General features: G+C 41.4%; 1 protein-coding gene across 4 annotated transcripts in view; it reads right to left on the reverse strand.

Moving 5' to 3' along the window:
* Nucleotides 1-11,522: 11,522 nt before the first annotated feature.
* The window catches only part of TMEM67 (transmembrane protein 67), a 36,051-nt gene continuing 20,278 nt past the window's right edge, over nt 11,523-27,295 (reverse strand). For 2 of the 4 annotated variants that reach the window (XM_064442411.1, XM_064442414.1), the window contains 15 exons: nt 26,920-27,025; nt 24,887-24,943; nt 24,692-24,790; nt 24,117-24,215; nt 23,667-23,753; nt 22,844-22,943; nt 22,603-22,742; nt 20,013-20,153; nt 19,457-19,537; nt 18,184-18,300; nt 17,053-17,169; nt 16,866-16,970; nt 16,394-16,496; nt 13,177-13,316; nt 11,523-12,733 (listed from right to left, as the gene is read on the reverse strand). In XM_064442411.1, coding sequence (XP_064298481.1) covers nt 12,653-12,733; nt 13,177-13,316; nt 16,394-16,496; nt 16,866-16,970; nt 17,053-17,169; nt 18,184-18,300; nt 19,457-19,537; nt 20,013-20,153; nt 22,603-22,742; nt 22,844-22,943; nt 23,667-23,753; nt 24,117-24,215; nt 24,692-24,790; nt 24,887-24,943; nt 26,920-27,025 — 1,573 coding nt within the window. In that variant the 3' untranslated portion in view covers nt 11,523-12,652. Of the gene's footprint in view, nt 12,734-13,176; nt 13,317-16,393; nt 16,497-16,865; nt 16,993-17,052; nt 17,170-18,183; nt 18,301-19,456; nt 19,538-20,012; nt 20,154-22,602; nt 22,743-22,843; nt 22,944-23,666; nt 23,754-24,116; nt 24,216-24,691; nt 24,791-24,886; nt 24,944-26,919; nt 27,026-27,295 lie in introns of those variants that run through there. The other 2 variants (XM_064442413.1, XM_064442415.1) reach the window with 2 other exon arrangements.

The following is a 27,295-nucleotide window of genomic DNA, read 5'->3' on the forward strand; positions in this document are numbered from 1 at the left end:
CAGAAGCAAATTCATAATAACAAATAAAATAGCAAGTATTTCAGGTCACTTCCTGGCAGGGGGAAGTTTTATAACCTAGTATTTTGCAGCATTTAATATATTTTTCCATCTGCCATTCTCTGGCCACACAGATAAATACCTGTGTAACCTTTCACATTTACCTCTCTCCCTCTATTAGATCCTATTCCATGCATGCTGTTTCGAAGTCCTTTTAAGACACATTTTGTGCTTTTGTAGGACACTTAAAAACCCAACTGGAGTTCAACACAGAGGTTGTCACAAGCAGGAGTGGAAGACTCTTCCTTTGGCTTCTGCCTCAAAATCATCCCTCATCAGCCAGCGGTGGCAGAGTCTGATACACAGTTGATGGACAGGGTGATTGGAGGAGATCACAGTTTTGTTTGCTCTGAAGAAGCCTCAGCACTGAAATTAATCTGGCAGTGCTGAGGTCACCACTGGAAAGGCAGCGTTTGGGCCTGTGCAAGAGCAGGCTGGACAGAGTAGGCTTGGACCAGGGGTCTCTGAGTGCTCAGTGGAGATTTGATGGCAAAGAGGTGATATAACATTTTGCAAAGTATTTGGAGAGCTTGGAGTGTTTCAGCTGCCATTCCCAGGGGACATCCCCAGTTCTCTATGCTGTGGTGGCATCAAGTGAGTTAAATTGCCACACCAGTGCTTTCAGCCTAGGTGTTTTTGGAAAAAAACAGCAAACTTCCTCAAGAGGCATTTCTCCTGTGTTCCCAGATGTTTTTACCCTCCTCCTCCCAGCCCCCTCTATCCCAGGAAACAAAATGAAATCCTGTGTTGGTCCCAGATGCAGAATTTCCCTGAACCAAATGTAGTCCAGTAGCTGGTTTCTGTCTGAGAAAAAGCCTGGCTTTGCCTGACCTGACTTCTGTCAGCAGCCAAGCGTGGGAGTAATCACACAGGAGGGTGGTAGCCAGAGGTGCCTGGCAGCACCCATTCCCGCTGGCAGCCCTGTCCCTGTGGAGAGAGCGCAGGGCTGGCATCTGTCCTGCTGCAGGACGTGCAGGTGGTACGGTGACAGGCAGGGATGTAGTGTTTGGCATGGGCAGGTGCATGAAGTGAGGCAATGTCCTTAGAGAGGATGAAGGAGGACACTTGTGGGCTTAGGAGGGAAGAGGGGTTTGGGGTGACAGCTAAGCAACCCCCAGCGACACCCCCAAGAGCAGTGTAACAACTCCTTATCCCTCAGGCGCTGGGCCGGTATGGCAGAGCCTCTCCAGCTCCTTTTCCTGCGGTGGCGAGGAGGAGCTTTCTGCTGAGCAGAGCTCGGCCTAACAGCAGAGCTGCTGCTGCGCAATGGGTTTGATCCTAACGCGCCGCCTCGATGCCAAAAGGGCTCTTTCGGAGGCGGGTGGGTGGCGCAGGGGTGTGGGAGTGCTGCTGTGGCTGTGCTGGGAGCAGCAGCTGGAGAGAGGAAGGAGTGCCAGAAAACACCCTTCCTCCCTCAGCCCCCATGGCTTGTATAACTGTCTTTTGTCCTGCTTTTTTACATGCTCCCAAAGATGCCAGCCACAGTGAAATCACCCCTGCCAGCTTTCTGCTGCATTTTGGGAGTGCAGCCCCCTGACCCAGGAGCCAGCCCAACCCAGCAGGGCTCTGGCACTGGCCCAGCCTGTGTAAGGGCCTTCCAAAATCACTTCTCCAAAGCTGTATCTCATTTAAACCTGCATGCTCAGGCTTAGGCAAAAGGGGAATTACCAGCTGCATTGCTTCGTGCTTTTCCAGAGCTCTCTCGTTTCGCCTGTGATGGGCCGGTGCAGTTTTCCAGCAGAATTAATGGGCACAGCTGGCTGCCCTGGGAGCGGGGCTGCGGTGAGCCCAGCACAAACTCCTGCTGCTGCCAGGACAGGGCTTTGCTGAGAGGCCCCCTTTTCTTTGCAGCTTAAGAAAGAAATTTAAACTTTTCTAATGGGTCAGAAGCAAGACAATATTCTTAAGTCAGTACTGCTCTGGGGCTGAGCAAACAAGGGGGAGGTTGTTTCGAACATTTCTGTTCCAGGTTTGGCTCGAGTACAGCTTTCATTACACACGTGCAAACCCAGAAGAAAACTTATGTTTCATTAACAGCGTAGTTCATGGGAAGCATGCGTACCTTCCTCCACTCCGAAATTAACCCTGAAAATAAATATTTTTGGAGCAAACCGTGCAAGAGCCTGTGCTATGAGGCAGCAAGGGGGAATGGGCCACCCGTGGGGTTTCAGCATGTGCTTGATGGCTTTTTTTTGAGAAAAGCATTTACAGGCACCAGTGTCACTGGCCAAAGCAAACAGGGCAATTTCCCCTTTCCTTTAGCTAAAATCAGTCCTTGGCAACAGGGAGGAGAGAGCTGCAGCACCTCCAGACTTTGGATGGGGATGTGAGCCTTGGGACATTTTTATGATTGCTTACAACCTTCCTTTACACTCTTAAGCAATGCCTCAGGGCCAGGAGGGTAACTGGACCCTACTGGCTCTTGATCTAAAGGTTAAAAGCACACCAAGGCCCAGGGCAGATGACTTTTAAGCCGCCAGCATGGCCGCCCTGCTGGGAACCATAAGGGTTGTTTACAGAGGTGGTTTGGGGAAGGAAAGTACACTTTGGGGATACCCAGACCTGCTGTCGGGAGCCCTGCAGGAAGGTGCTCTCTAATTCCCCCATTTGCTGACGGTGTAGGTGCTCCCACAGAGAGGTTAATTTGCATGTGCCAGTGACTCCCAGTGCCCTTACTGGTCCCAGCTGCCTCTCACAGGGACTGGCAGGGAAGCAGGGGAGAGGGCAGCTCCCAGGGAGTCTCTGAGAGGGAAAAAGAGCTTTTCTCTTGCAAGAGGCAGCCTGTCTTGAGGGATCAGGCTTTGACCCCAGCCATCCCCAGCGTTTCTGACACTTCTCCTGGGAAAATCCTGCAACAGCTGTCTATGAAGCAGGAGGATTTGGCTTGGCCTGGGGCTACAAGGGCAGGTGCTGGGGGGCTGCCTCCTGGGGCAACCTGAGCTGCAGCCATGAACCTGGCGTGGAAAAGACAAGTCCTCTGGACATCTCAGGGTTGGATTTTAGGCTTGTCAGTGACAAACCTACCCAGCAGGTTGGGCAGCTTTGTGTTAGTTAGATGCACATACCTTCTACTGGCTTCTGTTCTTAAATCAAAATGACACCTTCTCCCAGTAAATGCGTGTTTCCTTAAACTCTGCTTCAGAGTGCTTGTAACTAAGGAGATTTGCCCTGTTAAGATGTCCTATGGAGAGGTGGCTGAGTTTCCCTGTTTCTCAGCAGGAGCTCCAGATGGTTTCGCTGTTTATCGGGAGAGACCACAGATACACCATCTTCCCTGCAACCAGACACGTGCACACACTTTCTCTTGCTGTTTACCACATCACGGGAGGCTTTTCACTCTGTCTATGCAATTCCTGCTGGTTTCACCCTGAGTGAAAAATTCAGCCTAAATTGCTTTTGAAGCAGACGCTCTCCAGTGTAACCAGTGTTCAGCAGAGCGCAGCTTGGCAGGACCAACTTGTTCAGAAAAGTGTTCTTTTTCATGCAGGAGTAAAACCAGGTGCAGAGTCATGAGTCAGAGTGTGAGACACTAGAACAGGTTGCCCAGAGAAATTGTGGATGCCCCATCATTGGGAGTGTCCATGGTCAGGTTGGACAGGGCTCTGAGCAACCCGATCTAGTGGAAAATGTCCCTGCCCATGGCAGAGGGGTTGGACAGGATGATCTTTGAGGGTCCCTTCCAACCCACACCATTCTATGGTTCTGTTATTGCTTACGAAATGGGAGGGTTGGTGGTTCACCTCATTTGCTCTGGCGGTGACTGCAGAAACCCCAGGGCTCCCTGGGGAAGCACATCAGGCTGCCTTGGCTGGGCACACGCAGGTAGCCAAGCAAGTGGCCACACACCCAGGAGGGAGCCCAGGGGATGAAATAGGAATATCAGTGGGTCTAGTCTCCAGAGACCAGACCTGCAGGTGCCAGCCACGTATGCACTCTGGGTCTCCCGAGCCTTTGTCACGCAGGGAAAACCTTGAAGATGGCAGCATCCAGGACTGTAGGCACCTTTCTCAAGAAATGCCATGTTTGCTGGGACAAGGGAATCTGTGTGGTGATTCTTGGGTAAGGTCTGAATACAAAACCATGTGAGAAGGTGTCATCACAGGGTGAGTGTCCCTGCTGCATCGGCTCTGGATCCCTCACTCTTGTCCCAGCTCAGTGCACGTCAGGCGAGCAGCTTACAGGCAACCAGGGATCGCAGTGGCACCATGCATTCAGCATTCACATTTACTGCACACTCTTCCCATGGCAAAGGTGCTGCAGAGAAGGAGCACATGTGAATGGTCTGCCTTGCATTTCCTGCACAATGCCAAAAAAACAGCCAAAAAAGCTGGTGGACCTGAGCTGACGCTGTGCTTCTCTCTGGTGCCTCTGGGCCAGGCTGGGCCCCGCTGCCCCACTGCCCCAGGTGCCTCTTCCCAGGCCTGGCCCCTCCACTTGCTCCTCTCCTCACCTGGTGTCCCCAGCATCTTCCTGGCCCTGCGGGGCAGCAAACCCTGCCAGGGCTCCTTGCTTACCAGCAACCCTTCTAGTCATTTGCCCGTTTAGATGCATTCCAGCCCCGTGCACAGACAGTGTTAGGAGCCAGGGCTCATTCCCAGCTGTGAGCTGGTTTCTAGGGGTGTTTATTACAGGGCGCACGCACCCCTGTGGGTGCTCGCTCTCCTTGCAGATTTCTATTATACTGTTCTTGAGCTGAGAGACTGACAAGGGGTGTGAAAAGCCTCTAGGATTTTGCACTGCAGCATATACACAGGCACAAAATATGAAAACATCCACCTCCTCTAATTATACACTGTTGTTTCCAGTACAGCTTTTATAACTACTGGTGGCATGACAGTGACTGGGGGGGGGTTTAAGCTTCTCAAATTCTCTTAACTGCTGTTTTCACCTGCTGCACCCATTTAAGCTCTCCTGGTTAAAGCAGCTGCAACAGAGCAGTGCTGGAGAGAAAGGGGAAGCTGAGAAAGCTAAAAGCCTCATGAAACAAAAGCCATTCCCCAGAGGGGATCAACTCCTTTCTGTTCCTCCATCTAGATACATTTAAATGCGTCTGCTACTTAATTGCATCTTTAAGAGCCCCAGCCCTTCCCTGATAGTGGTTGCTGAGGCTGCAGCGATGCCCTTGATGACAAATGTTGGGGAATGGGGAGGGCTGGGTTGGAGGAGCCAAGAGCATCGGGTGGCACCAGCAAGAGAGGCTCCATTACCGCAAGGTCTCTTCTGGCTTGACATCTGGTGAGTATGAGCAATGAATATTATTATTTCCAAGAATTGTCATCAAAGCATTGCCCTGCATTTATTCATACTGTCAGAAATAAGCCACTGGGGAGCAGTGGCAGCTCTAAACAGCAAAAAAGGGTTGAGGAAATTGCGGTTTGCTAGCAGTATTTGGGATGAGGAAGCAAAACTTCCCTGCTGACAGCAGCCGACCCTCTGCTACACCAACCTGTATAACAGGGGTGCCTCAGCTGCACATCTGTGGCTGCAAACCAGACGGCAGGGCTGTAGGGTCCTGCTGTTTCTGTTGCCAGACCAGACGGTCCTGATCCCCAGGTCTCAGATCCCGCTCTTCCCTGTCACCATGCTCACAAATCCCTGGGACCCATCACAGAGTTTCCAGCCTTCAAAGGAATTCAGTGTTTTGCCTTCCAAACAGCATATCGCTGGGCGCTCTGCAAATGCAAAGGCAGGATGCCATCTAAGAGAAGTGACATGCAATAAGATCGGTGTTAGTCAGGACAGAGAGCTGCAGCTGCCTGTGCAAACAACCATATTTTCTCTTTTTTTTTTTTTTTTTGAGAACTGTAATCATGTCCACATGGAGGAATTTGTCAGGCTTCGTCTCCATCCCTATGGAGAGGGATGTCTCCCTATCCCTGTGGGTTTGGGATGCTGTGGGGGGAACCTGGAGTCTCAGCAGGCTCTGCGCTAGGTTTGGGTGTCCCATGACATGACTCACCGCTGCACAGCAAGCTTGACAGAAAATGCCGCCTGCATGTCCTATCATGTGTCTGACCATGTGGTAATACTTTCCAGTGTTTGTAAAGAGAACTACTACTGCATACAAGGCACAGGTGAGCAACTCGTGTTTCCAGTGGTGAGGCTCAGACCTGTACATGCACAAGAAAAAAATAAAAGGAAAAGGAAAAAGAAAAAAGAAAATGTGGAAAATGGGAAATGCAGCCTTTTCCTTTCCAGGAAAAAAAGTGCAGTTTTTCTCTAAGTGTGAAGCAAACAGAAACGGATTTCTGACCGCATGGTTCTAGGAGTAACAAACACTTGAAAAGTCCCTCTCCCGGCATCATCTCTGCTCTGACCTTCCAGTATAAATACTGAGCTTTCAGCACAGCTGGTATTAAATATAAATATATCAGCATAACTCCTGCATCTCCTTGCCAAGATTTCCAGGGGTTTGGCTCTCTGCGGGCCCAAGTGCACCTGGAAACGGAGAGGTGAGGGGAAGGGCCGGGGCAGGTGGGGCATGGGGCAGCAGCTGGGGGCTGTGCCCCAAAGCCAGCTTCTGGATCTATCCTCTGAGGGGGCCAAGGGGGGAAGGTGCTGGTCCCCATGATGCTCCAGCAGCTCTACAGCACATGGAAAGGATTCGGGGAAACCACAGGCACGTGAAAGAGCAAAATCCGTTTGTCCCAGCTCAGCTGCCTCCGGTGGGGCACAGATGGGAAGGGGGATTATGTCAGGCTCCAGGAGATACCCAGCTGTTTGCTCAGGAGGTTGGCTGGTGCAACTCTTCTTGTCCCAGGGATCAGGCAAAGCCAAAAGCAAATATCTCTGTTCAGCACTTGCAGGACAAACTGGAGACTTATTTTTTTTGTGATTTTTTTGGGGATTATTTTCCTGCAGTTGTAAACCAGGGTGAAAAGGTCATGGAGACCATGGGGTTACAGGTTGTTTTTTTTAATTTTGTTTTTTTCCATATGGTGTGAGCCTTTCTGACACCCTGACGCATAGAGCTGTAAAATGGCAATTTGATAACTGCTGTAATAGCAGGCAATTATGCAAAGAAAAAAAAAAAAGAAACCATCTAAATCTGTCTCTTAATCGTTGCGTGTTTTCTAGATGTAACTGCTTTTGTGCTATGACAAATATACTTCCTTCTCCCTGCTTAGATATAGCCTCTGCTTTTCATACCATGAAAGCCACAGGTTGTGAGGAGATTGTCTGCTGTGGGCTCAGCTTTCACAGATTAAAAGAAGAACAATTTTGAATATTTAAAGGGAAATTCTCAATGTCAGCTAACGCGGTGCTGCCTCCTGTTGCCTGCAGAGCCTCCGAGCCTCGGAGCTATTCCACAGGTGAGCGTCAAACACCAATTATTTCCTAATTAACCCCAAGGGCTGCCTCACCTCTCCCCAGCTGCCAGGCTTACAGATGACTGCTGTGACAGAGGTCACCCGGGAAAACCACGAGGGTGACAAGGCTCAAGTAGCACCAGTAGGTTGGCAAGGCAGCCTGGATCAGAGAGGGGTTCAGATAGTCAGGGCTCTGGACCATCAAAGGCCTACTGAAGCTCTACCAGGATAAGATGGAAACATTCATCTTACAGAGAGGCAAATCCATCTACCGTGAGGTTTTCTGGGCTCCGCGATCCCCAGCCTGAGCTGCGGATCCACATCCCCGCCACAGGCCCGGAGCGCGGAGCCGCCCGTGCACTCCTGCCCGCGGAGGCTGGCAGCAGCTCGGCCGTCCTGCCCGCAGGGTGACATCCTCAGCCCCGCTCCCTTCGGCAGCCGGGGCGGGGCGGTGGTTTCCCCTAGCCACCCGTGGCAGGTGTCCTCCGTCTGCTGTGGCGTGGTAAGAGTCACACGAGGAAGCTGGGAGTGCTGGGGTGGAGATGGCACGTAGACAACAAAGGAGGCAAAGCTGGAGGAAGCCAGCGCTCAAAGGGCGGTTTGTTTGGAGGTGTCGGTTTTATTTATTCTTCCTCCTCGACATACACGGAAGTCGGGACTTCATGCTTTTAAACTGATTTCTAATGCTATGTCTGGATTTTGGATTTTCATTCTTCTCACCCGAGAACCTGCGCTGCTACCCCGAGGCACGCCGCGGCACCCACGCCGTGGCACCCAATTCGTTGCTGCCCAGCCTGGCAGCGTTGCCCAGCACAGGCTGCCTCCCCTCAGCCTCTGGGCAGCCGGCCTGCATCTCCCTCATTTGCCCAGGGAAGTGGCGACAGGCAGCAACTGGGCCCGCACGCAGCCCTGCTGCCGGAGCCGCAGGCGCAGGATCTGCAGGCGAAGCAGGCAGCGCCTGGAGGCACTGGAGAGAGGGGCAGGATTACAGGATCACAGAATGGCAGGGTTGGAAGGGACCTCTGGAGATCATCTCGTCCAACCCCCCTACTTGAGCAGGCACACCCAGAGCAGGGGGCACAGGAACGCGTCCAGGCGGGTTTTGAATGTCTCCAGGGAAGGAGACGCCACAGCCTCCCTGGGCAGCCTGTGCCCCTGCCCTGGCACCCGCACAGGGAAGAAGATTTTCCTCATATTCAGGTGGAACTTCCCATGTTCCAGCTTGTGCCCGTTGCCCCTTGTCCTGTCATTGGGCACCACTGAATAGAGCCCAGTCCCACCGTCCTGACACCCACCCTTTAGATATTTATAAGTATTGATGAAATCCCCACTCGGTCTTCTCTTCTCCAGGCTGAACAAACCCAGGTCTCTCAGCTTTTCCTCATAAGGGAGATGCTCCGGTGCTTGTGTGAAAAGGTGCAGAAGAAAAGGGTGCAATACTGGGACCCTGGCTAGAGAAAAGCAGAGATATAGAGGAAAGCAGAAGTTGCTGACGGAGACCAGTTTTGAGATGTTTGCTGGTTACCTCCCTTCCACCATCCCAGTTTACTCATGATTTTTATCGGAGTATATCACAGCGTCATGCTCCCCATGTCACCTGCTGCTCATACACCCCCTTTCAGACTGACAACAAACAGAAAACCCCATGAGTGTGGCTTGGATGGCATCGCCGTGCTGCTGACGCCGCAGCCATCTGATGGGCAGGATGAAATTTTGAGCCTCATGTTGGTTGCACTTCTCACCTCCGGTACAATTTACCTCAGTCACACACCTACCCCTACCATTAAAACGAATGCTGTAGTAAAATACTAATCAATCAAGTTCCCACTAGTAAATGAAACCTGTGAATTTTAAACACATTCTTGAAATTAGCGTACCTTGTCTGTATATATGAGTTATAATTATTGGCAGAATTTACTATTTTGGCATCTAGCCCCTAAGATACTTGGCAATAAGCAACCCCCTCGTTCCATTACTTGTGATTATCCAAAATCATATCCCTCCGTGGCCACACCAACTGCAAAACCCCTTTCTTACGCGTGTCCTGACAGAGCTGCTGCAGGCTGCAGAGCCACGAGCAGCCTCCTGCCCTTATCTGAAACCTCTCACGTTCATGGAAGGAATAGCGTGTTGTAGGCTTGTGTCAACTGATTTAACAAGTGCAAAAAACCTCCTCCGGTCCTTGAAAATTTTTTTTATTGCTCAGAGGGACAGATAGGAGAGTTTGAAATGCCACGTGATTAAGTAAAAAATGTAGAAACTTTAAAGACACTCATCACGAGTGACACACTGTAGCTGCATAATTTTAAAAAGGGGAAAACATTAAGTTGAAAATACACAAAAACCGATTTCTTGAACAAATATCAAGCAATAGGAGAACAAAGCACAGTCAACCCGTTTCAAGTGTTCACTGGACAGCAAGAATGAAGAAAAGCTTCTAAGAATTCCTGGAGCTTTTGACCCCTGTAATTATTTCCTCCATCACGTAGCGTGCCTATGTCAGCTATATTAACATTTTAGATAAATGACCTGGAAAAATAAAACACAAGAGGATAGTGTGTGCACTGAGGAGAAAGAAGGGGCCAAGCAACTGAACTGTTTTGACAGAACATTTTTAGATTATTTTATCATTTATCTGTAACAAGAGTTGCCGTTAGCAGTAGTTCTTGCAAATTGCAAGGTCATTAAAGCTTTCACATGCCCTTCTGAGCAGCAGATAACGAAAGGCGTTTCTAAAGCAAACTCAAAGCATGATTTTCGCATGGAAAGGTGTACCTGGCTAGCAAAAGCTTTGGGAATAGGGTACAAGAGCGAGAGCCCACATGCTGAAACGTCTCAATTTCTGCTGGTACCGGACTAACTAAATTAAAACTACAGGGCTGCATCTACAGACGGCAGAATCGCATCTTCATTTCGGTGGCAGACGTTCCCTGGTTTACCCAGGTCTGGTTACTACTTTTTAGTTATTCTGACTGAAGCCGGTCATAAATCAGACCACTCTGGGGGAGGTATGTCTGAAGTGTGGTTCTGTTCCCTAGAATAACTTCATGACTACGGACACATCCTCAGAATCTGCACAGAGGAAAAGCTTGTGCCTGTTACCATCGGCAGCGGTGCCCACTTACCTTGCTGGAAAGTGACAGTAAGAAAAGACCAGTATTAAGGCAATTCATTAGGGTCTTACTTGCTAACTTATGGATCACAGCAACTTCCTACACCCCTTTAGTCACATGAGTCCTCTTGAATAAATATGGTCACGTGAGAAAGATTTTGTTTCCTCTTGTACATTGATATTTCAGGAGGACTTGCGAGATCTGGAAAGTTTAGTTGCTTAGTTAAGCTATGCTTGCATCAGACAAGCCTAACCTTGCCTTGCAAACATCCTACTGCAGCCCATTTTCAGATGGCTCCTTAGCTTAGTTTACAGGTTTGGCACTTGGTACATCACTGACAGGCAATATGAGGGAAACCTCACAACCACTGAAGGCGTACAGCCGTGGTACTCAGCACAAATAAGATTTTTGGCTGGTTTAACAGACACAGGACCTAATGGACCCTCCAATTACTACATTCACTGAAAAGGTAACAACCTTAATTTTATTTATAGTGGACATTTCACGCTGCTGGAAGTTTTGCATTCACATTAGCGCACACCAACAAGCTAAGAACTGTGCACAGAAGTAGACTGAAGTGAGGAAAGCATGACATAGAAATACCTGTGCTAAACTGCGTATTAATAAGTGGATGTCCCGCTGAAAATCAACTCTTCAGATACCTACCTTGTCATAGCCTTACCGGCAGACCCACGTTCTATCAGTTAATGGCAACTATATTGGACTAGCAAGCTGCAGAGGTTTTGCAACACCAAAAGCAAATGCATTAGAGCAATAGTGACCCTGAGATATATGTCCATGTTTTAATATTATGATATGAGATGGTATCAATATGAGAACACGTTCCTCTTGACGAAGCCAAGAAACACCTGAAATACAACACTGCTTCAACTCAGATAAGCATGTCTGCGTTGAAAATCTGCTAGGTCCGACTAACCATGTCTTGAGTCTCTGTTTTGGAATAAGCATGCTGACCTTGACTAACATTTTTTATGGTGTTTTTCCCTTGCTGAATCATCTACAGACAAGTAACAGCTATAACACCAGAAAACACTATTCACGTTTAATCATTTACTGAAAAACACAAATTTAAAAAAGTAGGGAGGCTTTTCAGAGATACAAATGGGAGGTAGACACCTCACTTCTTAAGGTGTTTTGAAGGACATTCATAATCTCCCTTAACACTCAATAAATGGCACTTGAATAATTATTAACTCGTCTAAATTCAAAAAATATTACAACAGTAAGATGATTATAGTCTCTGTGTTATAACTAAAGATAATAAAACCAGAAAATTAGAAAGACAGAGGTACATGAGCATGTAGAGGCACCTGTGAAAACACTTTTTAAAAGAGAAGAACAATTCCTTCTATTTCACTTGCGTGGAAACAGCACAGAAGAATTACTCTGTTTCGCTGGGCATCTCGCATCAGACGACAGAAGATCAGGAACAAACACCACATACCCATAACCCCTCCTCTGCCTGTTTTTCTGCATCACTGTAACACCACTGTATCTCAAACACAAGGAAACTTTGACATGTATAGTTCTCACTCAAGAAAAAAAATACATTCAAGAGAAGAGACAAAGCATACAATACTATGATGCAATAAAGAGAAGTTAAAATTTCAAGTTGGAGACACTGTAAATAAGTGCTCTTTAAACAGTCCTCTTGAAATATAAATTTAATTCAGAACAAGTCTTCTGCTGCATAAAACTGGAAATATGTTTGCTAAACATTATACCTCAAATAAATTACCAAAAAAAAAGAGAAAAAGATTTAAGGGGTTTTCAGAAAACTTGCAAGTTGACAACCTCTCCTGCCAACTGGAATGCTCAAATTTTTGCCTCAAAGTGAGTGGTCCATACCTTAGCAAAAGCCATTAAATAGTGTTTATCTTATTCCAATAACAACAGTAAGTTTACTTCTGTCTTATTTTCACGTACCTTTCCTCTTAGAAACCAATGGCTTAGTGTTCACAAATTAAAAAATATTTGTAAATACACAAAAATAAAGCTTAATAGCACACAATATAAAAACTTATAAATTTCAAAACCATTATATCATTATTATTGAAAAGTGCACGACAGTTAATCTGCAGGTCAGAGATGCTTTGATCGTGGACCTAATTTCCACAATTAACTCCTCAACAAAGTTTTTCGTCTTCTTAATTAAATGAGAAATCTTTCATCCACCAAGGTTTTGGATGCCAAATTCTTCTGCCCAAGTGTATTACGAATAAACCTAAATATCTAAGAACATTTTAGAAAAAATGTGTTAACAAGGAAATACTTAAAACAGTACGTTTCACTACCTAACATAAAATAACAACTTCATATTATCTTTAAATCATGAATAACATGAGTGAAGTAGGTGCGTAACTCCCTGTGGCATTGTAAAAATATTTCCCAATATCTCTCTACCCTGAAATATGATATAACCGTGTATTATTAATTTTAACAGATATCTGTGTTTTCTATTTAAAGTTATTTGTAGCCTCTTTATTAAACCATAAAGTTAATTTTTCACATGGCTATTTGACACAAAAAACCCTCAAAGAACTATTTTATAAGCTCTCAATATAATCTTCTGTCACCACAAACTGCTTACTGCTTTAATTATCTAGTTAACTACATAAACTTCCATATTAACCCACATTTTGTAAATATTGCTTTGTTCTTAAATTAAAATTTACCTCTTGTTGCAAGTATGTTAGAATAGCGGCTAAAACAAAACTTTGGGAAGCCAGATCCACGACAGAGAAAAAGAGAATATCAAAGATGAGCAGTGTTGTCTCATTGCCATAATAGAGAACATCACTGAAAGAGTGTCCATCTAGAGAAAGAAAACAATTTTTGAAATATTATTACTTCTGTGAAGTGCAAGTTTCTGGAGTTCATCAGTCCATGCTGAGAAAGCTGGTAAGAAGAAGGAAAGTCAGAGCAAGAGCTGGTTATGGCATTTTGTGGCATCGTAAGAGCTAGTTATGGCATTCTATTTAAGCAAAATAATACAAACCTTTTCACTTATAAAATGGCTTAATACTGATGGAAAACAGCAGGAAAAGCCCATGTGCCACATGCAACTTTATTCACTCCTGAAATCTCAACCAGAGTGCTTAAAAAAGGCTGCTTTGACCAGGAAGCACATGTAACTTCCTTGTCACTGAAATTTTAGCAAGTGTTAACCCTGGCCTCAATTCAACTGTCATGGTTTCAGCTGGGACAGAGTTAATTTTCCTCACTCTAGCTGGCATAGTGCTGTGTTTTGGATTTAGTATGAGAGCAATGTTGATACCACACTGATGTTTTAGTTGTTGCTAAGCAGTGCTTACACTAATCAAGGGCTTTTTCAGCTCCCCATGCTCTGCTGGGGGCACAGCCAGGACAGCTGACCCCAATGACCCAAGGGATATTCTATACCGTATGACATCATGCTCAGCATATAAAGCTGTGGGGAGTTGGCTGGGGGAAGCAGCAGTTCTGGCTCAGGGACTGGCGGTGTCGGTCGGTCGGTCGGTGGGTGGGTGGTGAGCAGTTGCATCACCTGTTTTTCCTGCGGCCCCACCCCTTGCCCCCGGTTTCGCCTCTCTCCCTCTCTCGTTATTTTCCTTTATTATTGTTATTGTTATTACTACTACTACTACCACCACCACTACTTCATTTTAATTATTAAACTGTTCTTATCTCAACCCACAAGTCTGCTTACCTTTGCCCTTCCAATTCTCTCCCCCATCCCACTGGGGTAGGGGGGATGAGTGAACGGCTGCGTGGGACTGAGTTGCTGAATGGGGCTAAACCACAACATCAACAAAATAACATCAACATACGCTTAAAGCCTTACTTAGGACAAGGTTCAGAGCTTACCATTATTGTTCATTGGTTAACAGTTTCCCAGAAAATGGGTCTTTTAAGCTTAAAATACCTTTTTTTCACAGCCAAAGTAGCCTAGACCACTTATCCACTTCTTTTATTATCAAAACCCACCACTTTCAAACGAGAGAAGAACGCTTAAACAGTTACAGAAAATAGATTCTTTTCCCTCTTTCAACTTATTCAGAAAAATGCCTAATGCAAGTTTTATTGGAAACAGCCTATTTCAATTACAAATTTTATATGTCCTACTGCCATGAAATCCTGATTTGTATCTAAATTTCTGAGAACCATGGGAGTCTAAACCATCAAACAGTATATTTATATCAATGCCTATGATTATGAACTTTGAAGCAATGGCAGTCAAAAGACCAAACCTTTGTTGAATACTGCACAAGCTGGAAATGTCACGTCATGCTTATACACTTAATCCTAACTCAGACATTGAATACCTGACAAAATTTATGGCGGAGTAGACCTGGGGTTTAGAATAGGGTTTTGGAATGACTGATATTGTAAGGTGTGGAATCACAGACTGAGGCTGAAGAAAGTCCTAGTTATAGTTTTAAGGCAGATACTGGCTATCTGGCAACATTTATTACTGAAGATAGTGCTTCACCATGACAGGGGAAGAGAGCCCAAGCCTTTAATGAATTAGGTGTAGCTCAGGCATCTAGACAGAGCAAAAATATGAGACTACAACCATGGCTAGTTTGAAAGCATGTGCTGCATTCCTGATTATATAGCAAGGTTTGAGATTCAAATTAGGCTTCAGCTTTTGCGGCCCCGGTGTCCCAGAGCAGGAAAAGTTCTGCACAGCTCAGTGATGTGATCTGTGGATTGCTGTTACATAAGAATAACGACATATTTAGGATGTGTAATGGTCATCTGGTAATATCCATGGGTTGGATTATGCTTCTGATAAGGTTTAGAGTTTCTGAACGGTGAGGCTAGAAAGCCAAATACTTGAGGGACTCAAAATGAGGGCTTGCATCATCTTGGATCACTAGTTAATGTTTAATTTTCATGCAGGTGATGGCCATATTTATGGTTAGGGGTAGAATCAGGGTCTGAACTAAGGTTTTCAAAGATAATTTTTGATGGATTCTGTACTGCTTCCTCGGTCCCTGAGCTGACTGGTGTTAGGCCTAAGTTCACAGCTCACATTTCATTGCAGTGTGGATACTGGCCCCCAGACAACATCTGTTAATAGGAGACCAGGACTCAGGGTTTCAGAACCTTGGTAGTGGAGGAAGTGGAGGACCTAACACTGGATGAGGATTCCAGTGGTGCAGGTACTGGCCACCTGGCAGTAATTGTGAACAGGTTAAGGTTTTTAGAGCCTCGGTGTTTCACAGCATCAATCTTCCAGGGATTCAGTTTTGAGAACCTATGTTGAAGGTTGAGATATGGTCAAGAACTTTAACTAAATCTATTTTTAACACATGTACTGGTCACTTGGAAATACTTTTGGCTGGGTTTAGCATGAACTTGGGATTCAGGATGATGCATTGATGAACCCGAGTCTGACTGATTTTGCATAGCTCCAGGGCCCAGAACCAGAACTGCTATTACTTAGTGGATCCTGCAAAGATGAGTGGTGTAGTAACAGGAAGTATTCCACTAAAACATCCTCACTGTGATCAATATCCTCTTTAAAGAAATTGTCTACCTGTACTTTAGCTGTTTCATATGAAATTCGTTTCCATATTAAAAAAAAGATAGCATGGAGTTATTTAAATATTGTGGGTCTTTTCTGCATTTACAATATGGATATTGGATCGAGACAGCAAGTCAAAAGAGGACTTTGTAAACACATACACATCTCTACACAGTATCCTTTCAGTTGCCTAAAAGAAGTTGAGGGACAAATTAAAAATAGGATTTCTGTAACCTAAAGAACATCTCTTAAATACCTCCCTCACAAGTGGTCATTTAATGAACTCTCCTGCTGTAAAACCCAGTTTAGATTGTAAATCCTGGTACACAGAAACCCGCACACTCATAATAGTACAAGTACCAAGTCACAAATCTTTTTACCATTATAAAAAATACTTTTCTCTATGGGTTCCATGAACTCCATGCCAAGAATCCGTTCAAGCAGCAACTTGTCCTTCACAATATAATCCATTTCTTTATGAACCTATAAGAAAAGGGAAAACGATACTTCTTGTTTTATGATTTCAAAGAAAAAGTACTTGTTACAAAGTGAAGTAGAGCTACTTAGACCTTTATGAATGAAGAAAAGCACTGGTCTATTCCAAGACAAAAATAAGTACATAACAACAAAGGTTTTGTCATTATTAAGAGCTGGCTGCATTGTTGGACAGTACTCCAATTTTTTTTTTTGAATGAAGCACTATTCCAGTCGCCAAGAAGTCTTTAACAACAAGTCTTTAATCACATATTCACATATGCTTAAAGAGAAATTGTAGTATTTCAGATTTACAATTTTTAGTCTCTACTTAATATAATTATATTTTCCTTAATACAGTAATGTCAATATACATACGTGATCAATAAAAGAACTGAGAAATTTGTTCATGGTGTTGTATGCCCTTGTGCTTTGTTCGAAAGTATTTGCAGATGAGTCCAAAAGCCTAGCGGGACCACGTTTCTGAAATATAACATGACCATGACTTCAGCAGAAAAATTACATATCCTAAATAATATTTACAGAATACAAATATTTCACTTACTCTTGTTAGGGTTTCATGAATCCTGTCATAGTGCAGTCGCATTTTTCTTGAAATGGAAATCTGAAACGTCTGGCCATCTGTGTTCGGTAACAAACCCCTCTGACTACATAGATTTTCCTATACAATTAAAACAACTGTAAATTAACATTATTAATGTCATTCATAGACCCCAAAAAGTTAAAAGCTTTAAACTTATTCTCTTTCATGTACACATAGTCCTTAATATTTCTAAATATTTGAACCCACTGCACTCTTGGTTCTATTACAGCAAGATTTTCTTAAAACATGAAATCCTGACCCCTGCTGTCATAAAGACATATTCCTCTTTTCACCCACGTTCAGTTCCTTACCTTCTAATACATCTTTTGACATTCATTCTGAAGCCCTTTCTCTTATGTTTATTCTATACATGTCCTGCTTTTTTTGTGCTTTGGATTCCTGACTTTTTCATATGTTTTTGAGGTCACATTTAGTAAATCTCAAAAACTCCAAGAAAACAGAAAATTCAACATCTCCATAGGGAAGAAAACCTGCTTTTTCCAAACTTCTATTAAAATAAGCAATTAGGAAAAAATTACAGGAACACACAAGTCAAAAACATTGTTAAAAAGATTCCTCTATATTTCAATGTTTAAGATTTAATTTTCACATGGTTATGTTTTTTTCTGTCCACTTATCATTGAAATAGCAATATCCTTTGTCTAAGGTACTTTCTTCCTACTTGTCCCTACAAAGATGCGAGATATCATGAAATTCAGCGCAAAGTGCTCCAATCTTGTATTAGACATTCTACATTTGCCTGATCTTGCAGCAAAGATATAATATATAACAAACTACAAAAAAATACTTATGCAAATTAATTTCGATAAAGAATAGTTTATATCACCAGAGGAGGAGAGATGGAATAAAAGAATTTATTGCAAGAGTAGATGTGTCTTTATTAGTTTTCAGAATTGTCTCTTTATGAAAGCTGCTTGGTATGCATCTTTTTTAATGTAGCCATGAGTTTACAAACAGCTGGTGTCTTTTTAAGTATCATAACTTGTGCAAATCCATAATGCAAAGGTGTGTGTGGGTTTTAATATAAAATAAATAATTAGAACAGGTGTAAACTTTACTACTTTTACTTACTGCTTCTCTCTTTAGGTTCATATTCATTTCTTCCATATTGGTATCTGCATGTCCGTGCACAGAGCGACCGTGAATATAATACCCAAAGCAGCTATGTGACAAGAGAAACACTGAAATCTGAAAGAGATGGGGGAAGAGAACATACATTAATTAAACATTAGAAATTTTATTTTTGAACTTTTGAACTCACATTGGAGATCAGCAAGGCCAGCCCTTCTACAAATACAAAGTAGGCAGGTACCAAAACATGCATGGCAGAAAAATATTTAATAACTCTTTTATGGATTAGTTTTATCTATGTTTTACTAGACACACACACCAGCTTCAGTTTTAATTTATCAACAGCAAGGATCAACACCTAATTCCACAGAGCCAAAAAATTAAAGCAAAGTTATTAAGCTTTTATTTTGAGCCAAAAGTTATTTCCGTGATGATTCCAGCTGAGCTCCTAGGAGATTGTATTTAATAGAATATCATTCAGTATTATGCAATGCATATATATCACACAAAACCCCAAATTAACTGTCTCTACAACCCATGCACTACATGGGTTTTTCACAGAAGAGGAATAACTGAGGCTGGAAATCTCTGTATTTTCAAAAAGTTCTGGCAAAAGAGCTAATCCAACCTGTTCTGACTGCCCTCTTCTTTGGTTAAAAAGGAATTCCTGCTGTACAAAGCTTCAAGACCCTTTAAACTAGAGAAAGGGAAGTAGTTCAGATGTGAGTAAGTGAAAATGCATGAAAAAGGTGATAACTGTCCAGGAGAGACTGCCATGAAGTTCAGTGGTTGAGGGACAATCACAGGATAGGAGCAGAGACTGAACATAAACATTTTAAATAAAACCAAGACAGCTGTCTGTAAGACAAAAGCACTAAAATGCAAACCAGTAGAAAGAACGGCAGCAAATGGTTCCACACCTAATTTCTGTCATAATTTCTTACTTTTTAGTTCTTTTATTTATTTAAACTTCAGTTACATTTAACTTCAAAATTTATTTTTAATTCAACTTCAGAAAACAACCTAAAAATCACATGTCTAGAAGAACATATTGATACCTATGATTCCAGAATTCTTTTTCAATTAAAGTTCAACTGAAATTTTCTTGTAGATTGCACCAATAAAGTGAGATGAAAGCAACATTGACTTCGGCTGTTAGCTAGTAACCTCTGATGAAATTAAATGGATAAATATTATTCAATATTCTTAAAACTATCATATATATCATTCTGTTAAAAATACCACTGTACAAATAAGACAAAGGAATACTTACATTGGTCATGCAACACAAATCAATAAATTGGCTTATCTTATCTTCAACAAATCTTTCATAAAACACAGAAATAAATATAATCTGAAATAAATCAACCAAATTTTCTTTTATTAGTTTATCAGATTTGACTTTATTAAGCAATTAACTTCACAGTTTAACACCCACAAATTACAGATGTCTGTACAGCCATTGGACTCTGTGAAATGGGACTGACATCCTTCCTCTAAGAAGTAAATTGTAGTGATAACCTGCTTTTCATTTCCAACTTGGAGATGCTTCAAACTTGTTTAAAACAAAACAAAGTAGTTGCATAAATTCACATATTTTAGGGGATTAAAATTCTGACTACAACAAAGTAAGATGTCTCATAGCTCAGAATATTCATTTTGAGTTCTAAAGGTGTACCATGCTAAAGCAGCTAAAAGTCTAGATCAAGCAAAACAGGTAAGAACATACCCAATGCTATGACACATAGTATGGATGGCCTAGTGAGATATTCTAGCTTCCAGGAACCAGCCTGAGAATTATAATTCAGTATGTCATGTGTTTCACATACCTGTAAGAAGGCAATGGCTAGCCAGAGCGCAGCAGACACACCAAATCTTAAAATGCGGCTCCAAGGAGCTATGTAACTCTCACTGTTTCTTGTAAGACTGGAAGAAGAATCCATTAAAGCCAGGTTTGAAAATCCCACCACCTGAAGCGATAAGAAGGTTAATAAAACAACATGAGGCAATGAACAGTATTAATTATGACCCTTTGTTTCCATCATAACAGGAAGTAAGAAGAAAAGATTAGGAAAAAACGGACCTGGGAATAGCAGCATGTTCATTATGATAGAGCCCAGTTGTGTGATCCAGTGTTATTACTGAGAAATATAATTAAAAACATAAACTGTACGTGTATGTGTTGATACATAAATTCAAAAATATATGCACCTAAATCTCATGACAAGTCAACATTGATTTTTACTGAAAAGCTCCAAAAGATTCTACTGTTAGTCTGCACAAGGATATTATTTCTGCCAAACTTCAGCTTTTTGGTCCTATATATTCCAGTGTTAAAACAAATTTTTTATCTGTTTTGCAACTGTAATAAACTGATTTTTTTGTTTTTCTTGAACAGAAATATATCCCCCTCCACTGTCTTTATGGCTGAATCTATTTTAAACAAACAATCAGAAAAAGTTCCCAAATAAAAAAAGATGAGAGAAACACTATGTCTTGAAACACTTAAGAGGTGAAAATTTTGTGAAATCATTCAGAACTGAAGCTGCACCAGAAACATATTTGGGGTGGGTTGGCCCCCACCACAGTGGGATGGGGAACAGGAAAACCAAAAGGAAGAAGACTTGTGGGTCAAGATAAAGACAGTTTAATAAGCAAAGAAAAGGGAAAAAGGTGAAAAAAAAACCATGACGAGTGATGTGAAGGCAATCACTAACTACCTGCCACGAGTAGACCAATGCCCAGCCAGTCCCCAGAAAATCCCTCCCCTCCATTTTTATTGCTGAGCATGATGGTGTATGGTATAGCGTATCCCTTTGGACAGCTGGGGTCAGCTGTCCTCGTCGTGTTTTCCTCCCTGCCTCTTGCGCAGCCCCAGCGCTGTTCTGCAATAGCCAAAACACTGGTGTGTTATCAGCCCTGTTTTAGCCACAGATCCAAAACGCAGCACCCTGTGGGCTGCTATGAAGAAAGTTAACTCCATCCCAGCCAGACCCAGGACAATACTGAAAAGCTCACTTTTGCTGCCAGAGCGCTATCTGCACTAGCCATGTAGTCCACTCTGCCACGGTGACCAGTGCCAACCAAATGGCTGCTTTGGTGCCAGACATGAGGCCTGAGGAGAGGGAGACGCTTTCTAAACTCCTCCAACTATTACTTTTCCTGGCTTGTTTTCTACTACTGTACAGCCTGCCAGCATGGTTAATGAGAACAGACGCTTTATCAAAATTGGTAACCCAAAACGACAGCTTTAGAGCAACCCAGAAGTTACCCCTTGTAGTGAGCAGCCGATTGCCACATCTACCCCATGCATTATACTTTTAGGGAAACTACATTCCAGGCTCCATCATGACAATGCAAGTTATAAAGATTATCTGAGGTTTTCACAAACACCAATTTTAGCCTATTTAGGTATCTTTCATGACTTTCTCCATCATCAGTGGCAAGAAAGGGATTTCCCAGAGGGAAATTCATAGAAGGAATTACAGAACAAGATGTTAATCACTCTCTACTAAGACTAGCCTCTCCCTTCTAGTAATAGGAGGACCCTATGAAGAGTAACCTGAGGAGACTAGTTAGTTAGTTTCCTTCCTTGTAACATGGCACAGAAGTTGTTCCTGGCCAGTATTTACCAAGAGGAAAAATACTGATGCAGTAAATGAGGAAAGTTTGGGGTTTTTTACTGTATATAATTTAAAAGAAAATAGGAAATTAAAAAATGAAAATATAAAAATGGATAAAAATATTAAAAATACATAAAAGAACCTTACAAAAACAACTATATGCAGTATGCTTTAAGAATACTTCCCAAAATAAAAGTACTTACCAAACTACAGAATAAACAAACCAAAATGGTTTTGAAAAGCTAAAGCACAATTTCTCACATATCCTTAAGCTGTAACTGAGAGCACACTGCCTTGTGTTATGCCATCAGGAACAGAACTGGCACATTTCATTTCCTGCTTTATAAAAGGCCACTATAACAAATTAGCAGGAAGGAAGCTTCAGTTCAGATAAATATGAAACCAGAAATAAAGCTGTAGACTGTGGCAGGAAGGAGCCAGTAGGTAAATAAAGAATTGAGTGTGTACACAGATTTATCAGTCTCTTAAGCCATTCATGGTAACTCATTACCTTAAAAGACCCAAACAAACCCAACAAAGGTCTCTAAGGTAATTAAGGTGGATTTTTTAGTGTCTTCCTTAAAGAATTATTGCAACAACCTATACATACATACATATAAATTAAAAATACATATTAAAATGATTATTTTACTAAGTTACATGTTTTCAAGTGAATTTAAAGGTCATCAACTATTACCATAGAGATTGCAAGAATTAAAAAAGAGACCCTTATGTTACACTCTGGTTGTGAATCATAAAAAATTAAGAACAATAACAATAATAATTGTGGTAATACCTCCAGAAAAAAAAGAACTGCAAGCACTTGAAAGAGGGGATTTATCTTCCTCACTGTCTGAATTTCATTCCATTCATTTGCTATAAAATATGTCCTCCATATGCTCACAGGTGCAGCAGCACTTCTAATAACACCTTCACCTAAAAAGAATACATACAATAAAGGTCTGAAATTTAATACTTGACAGCAATATCTGAATTTAACCAAAGCTGCTTATACAAACAAGCATAGTTTGAGTTACCTTCAACTGCTTTAAGAACTTTGCCCTTAGGTCTTTCCCAGTCAATAAAGAAAATATCTATCGTAAGTTGTGAAACCAGCAATTGTAAGAATTGCAGAGCCTAAGAAAGAAAATAAACAAATATAACAAGTAAGGAGAGCAACAGCATATAGACAAAGATGAAGAAACAGTCATTGCATGTCATTCATAAACATAACAACATATGTGACTATACCTGAGGCTGCAACTTTGTTACTAACTTTTGATTTTTTTTTTTATTTAAAAGCTTGGAGTAATGGTAAGTCATGTGCTGATGTCCAAAATAATGAAGAAAATACAACAAAGTAACAAATAAAAAAAAAACACCTAAGTATTTTCCCACACATATTAACCTGTATTATGAATTCCAATTCAATATAATACCCATAGTTAATAAAATACTTGTGTGTCCCATGAGGACAGGATAATGAACTTTGAATTCTACAAGTATGCTTTAACATAATTATTTTAAGTTGTCGTCTTTTTAATCAGGAACTGACAGCACTTATATTCTTCTTCAAAAGAAAGCACTTGTTTTCTTGATATGGTGTTATTTTGTTTGGGTTTCTTTACACCTTTATTCTTGAAAGAATAATTGTCCATAGATCATATTCCTTAGACATTTGTTTCCATATAAAGACTCCACAAAAAAAGTCTATGAAAAATTACTTAATTCTTAGAATAATTGTTTACATCTATACACTAATAAAATGAACTGTACAAGATGCTTAAAAACAAGCCTACTGAAAATATACAGAAGCATATGTTGAAATGTCTTTAATGCCTGAGGAAAAAAAATATTTACCTTTAAACTAAACGCACATGCTACGTATGTAACAAAATATTCTTCTTGAGATGGAAGGGGCAAAAGGACAGAGACAAACTGCTGAGCCTATAATTGAGAAGTAACATTGAAACAATGTGAACAGCATATGTAACAACACACTAAATGCTGAAGAGTGAACAATGTTTTGCAGAAAAAGATCAATATTTAATGTGCAATCATTATTTTGAATTGTAAAACCTTTCAAGTGGCTATTAAGCAGACTGCAAGTAACACAAATCCTAAGAAAAAAAAAACACAGGTGTACACAAAAATTTAAGCACACAAACCAGAATATTATATAGGACTTGCCTCAATAGTCTGACCAGAAAGGGAGAAAAAAAGAAAAAAAGAAAGAAAATGAATTTTTGTGTAAAAATATATGCAATATTAACAGGTTTTCGTAACACCCAAATCTGGAAAAACACTTACTTTGAAGAACACAAGCCAATAAATCCCTGTGCCCACTGTGATGACAAAGAACACGTTGGCAAGGTCTCCAGCATAAAACAGTAAGAACTTCAAAACTGTCTGCAATTATAAAAACACACTGTAAAGATCTGTAAAACTAATTAAGTAATGCCTATGTACATTCACATAAAATGTTATGCAGCTCACACTACAGGAAACTCTAGCACTGAAAAGTAGCCTTGAACAAAATTTTCTACTATGGTCATATATTTATTCTGAAACTTCTTCATGTGAGCCGTTGTTCAAAAAGTAATTGACCTGAAAACTAAGACCACTCAATTGATCAGAATAGCTCTGCAAATATCTTCATTTTAGCAAAAATATTTCCTAAATGACAACATCAGAATCAGAAAAAAAAAAGCAAAAAACCTATCTCCTCCAGTAAGCCTAACTCCAGGTCACAGTAGTGTGCAGCTAGGCTAGAAATTATTTCAGTTACCTTAAGAAACATATTAGTTACGTCACAGGGAATGATAGCAAAGGTCTCCTTAAAGAGTGGAAGACACATTCTTTTATAGGTTACCAGCTGTATATACCTGCAAGTCAATTATAGAGCTTCCTGTACGCCTCTTCCAGCCTGCAGTCTTGAGAAGGGACCATAACACTGCAAGCCCACCCAACACACCCAATGTGATCTGAAGAGAATGAAAAATTATTTGCAGATATTTAAAAAAAAATGCAAAATACAAGTAAATCATTACATTGACATATTAAAGGGCAATACAACTTACATCAGTCTGAATCTGAGCCTCTGACTGATTCATCTCATAGCTGACTGAGAAGGAAACCTGAATATTAAGATACAGAAAGTAAATATGCATAGAAATTAAAAATGTTACAACCATTATAGACAGTGGTAGTTTTTACACTTTCAGTTGGTGGGAATTCCCATCTAGGCCTCCTATCAAGTACAACATACACCTTGTTTTACTGTATACGTTTGACCTGGCGTGCTACAGTACTAGGCTTAGTACTAGCATGTGCTCTGCTACACTTAGTGCAGATTTTACCAATAGTAATGCTGGGGATGGATACCTACTATCTGCAAGTTAGTAGCCATACCTAATTATAATCCTTTCAAATGTGCATAATTTTTTTTCTTGTGAAAGGAGACACCAAAGGTTTGATAATTCCCCTTTTATCAGTGTTGATTAAAAGTAACTTTAATGTAATTACACCAATATGCAAAATCATAAAGTGAGCTCTTACATAGCTCAGACACCAATTTTTTTTTCCAGCTTGAATGCAATAAAAATTGTCATGCAGCACCAAAATTGCTCCCTCTAGCTTAAATATCTGTCTAACTTAAGACCTATTTTGACTTTGGCCTGAAAGATTTGTACAACCAGAAAATGTTTGGCTTTTTTTTATAGCACTCTGGCCTGAATCTTTGTCACTGCAAGACTAAAGTTAATGCAAGCATGATAATGAGCAGTATTTTAAATTCAGTTTAAAAGACAGGACAAAACTCCCCAAAATGAATCTCTCCTCCCCCTGCCTTGGCTTCCGAAAATATTTGTTTCTGTCAGAGCTCATTCTATCACTTCAGCTGGATTTAAGTCTAAATATGCTTAGTTAATAGAAGCTCAGCGTTTATAGAACTTGCAATGAAATTCAATCTATTTTTTACTTGCGTAAAATTTGTTAAATGCAACAAGCCATCCAAAATTGACAACACCTAAGTAGATCGGATGTAGATGTAAGGGTGAAATAGTATAACATAAAATAGAGAAACTGAAAACAATCGCTCCTGCCATCACCATTTGAATGCATTATTTTCTAAAAACAGGGCTGTTTCTGTGGTTAAATAAAGACATCATTTAGGCAGGCAAGAATTGTCTGACTAAATTTTGTATCATTCTAATTCTCTGACTCTTCATTCCGTTCATGCAGCTATATGGAACACAAGGAATGGTTCTAGCACCACAAATTTCTAGCTAGATGTCTATCTGCACCAGAAGCATGAACCGTTGAAGTTTGACAAGCAGAAAATATTAATATTATAAATTTTTAACACCAGAATTATTATTCTACTATCTTAAGCTCAACATTTTCACTTTTTAAAGCACTGTGATCTAACAAGCAAACAAGGCATGGGACTGGGACATCTGAGCTGCTGCCCATCGTGGCAGGCAAGAAGGAAATGCCCCTTCTGCATCTGCTACAACTCAATGTGGTGGCTTTCAGTAAATGAAGATCCCCCAAACTGGTCTCCAACCCCTCTGGCTACAGATTTTTGCATTACTTGACTTTAATTCTTAGAGATGTGCTGTAAAATAATACACAGCAGACAAAACACTAAAGGGTGTTTTAGATATATTACCAATATTTTAACTTAAACTACAGGTGACCTGAAATGTCTGTGTCATAACAACCTCCTCTTAAGGCATTGCTTTAAATAAAAATGATCATTTTCTTGCACAAATTGCTGCTGTCAGTGCATTGCATAAAGAGTACTTTTCCTGTTATTTTCTTTATATAATTTTATTTGAACTGTATCCTAATTTATACAATCAGTTGTAAAAATCTAAGTATTATAAGTTAAAAAAGACTCAAGATAAATTAAAAGGAAAATATTTTAACTGCTTTGTTTTAAAAGCTTTACATTTTAGTGAAAACTTGCAACTTCAAAACTAAGCAGAACTAGAAACTGCTTATTAGACTTTTACAACCTCCCCCCAAAATGTTCAGTCAACAGGAATTCCAACAGAACTAAAAGTATGATTAACAAATCAGTTCAATTAAGATAGCACAAAGATCTCACCACCACGCTCTGGGTTTCAGGGTTTTGGACAAGCACATCTGTGTAAGCAATAGTAAGCAGAGGCGGGTAGATAGTTCCTCTCTGAGTATGGGATACCAGACGAACACTGCAGAAATACACACAGTATTATTTTTAATACAGAAAATGGATGGGATGAGTTGCTTGGAATGTATTGACTGAAACTTGTACTAAGAAAATACTAAATGACCAGATGAGTAAAATGTGAGTTTCAAACCCAATGTCATGACAATTCACATTTTAAAAGCAACCAGCGTACAAAGGCATGTACACAACTATATAAAAAGAAAAAGCTGGGAAGGATTGCTTATTTGTAAGAAGATACTTGAATCAATCTTTATCTACTGCTCACACTATG

This window comes from Phalacrocorax carbo, chromosome 2 (genome assembly GCF_963921805.1).
Source record: "Phalacrocorax carbo chromosome 2, bPhaCar2.1, whole genome shotgun sequence".
NCBI lineage: Eukaryota > Metazoa > Chordata > Aves > Suliformes > Phalacrocoracidae > Phalacrocorax > Phalacrocorax carbo.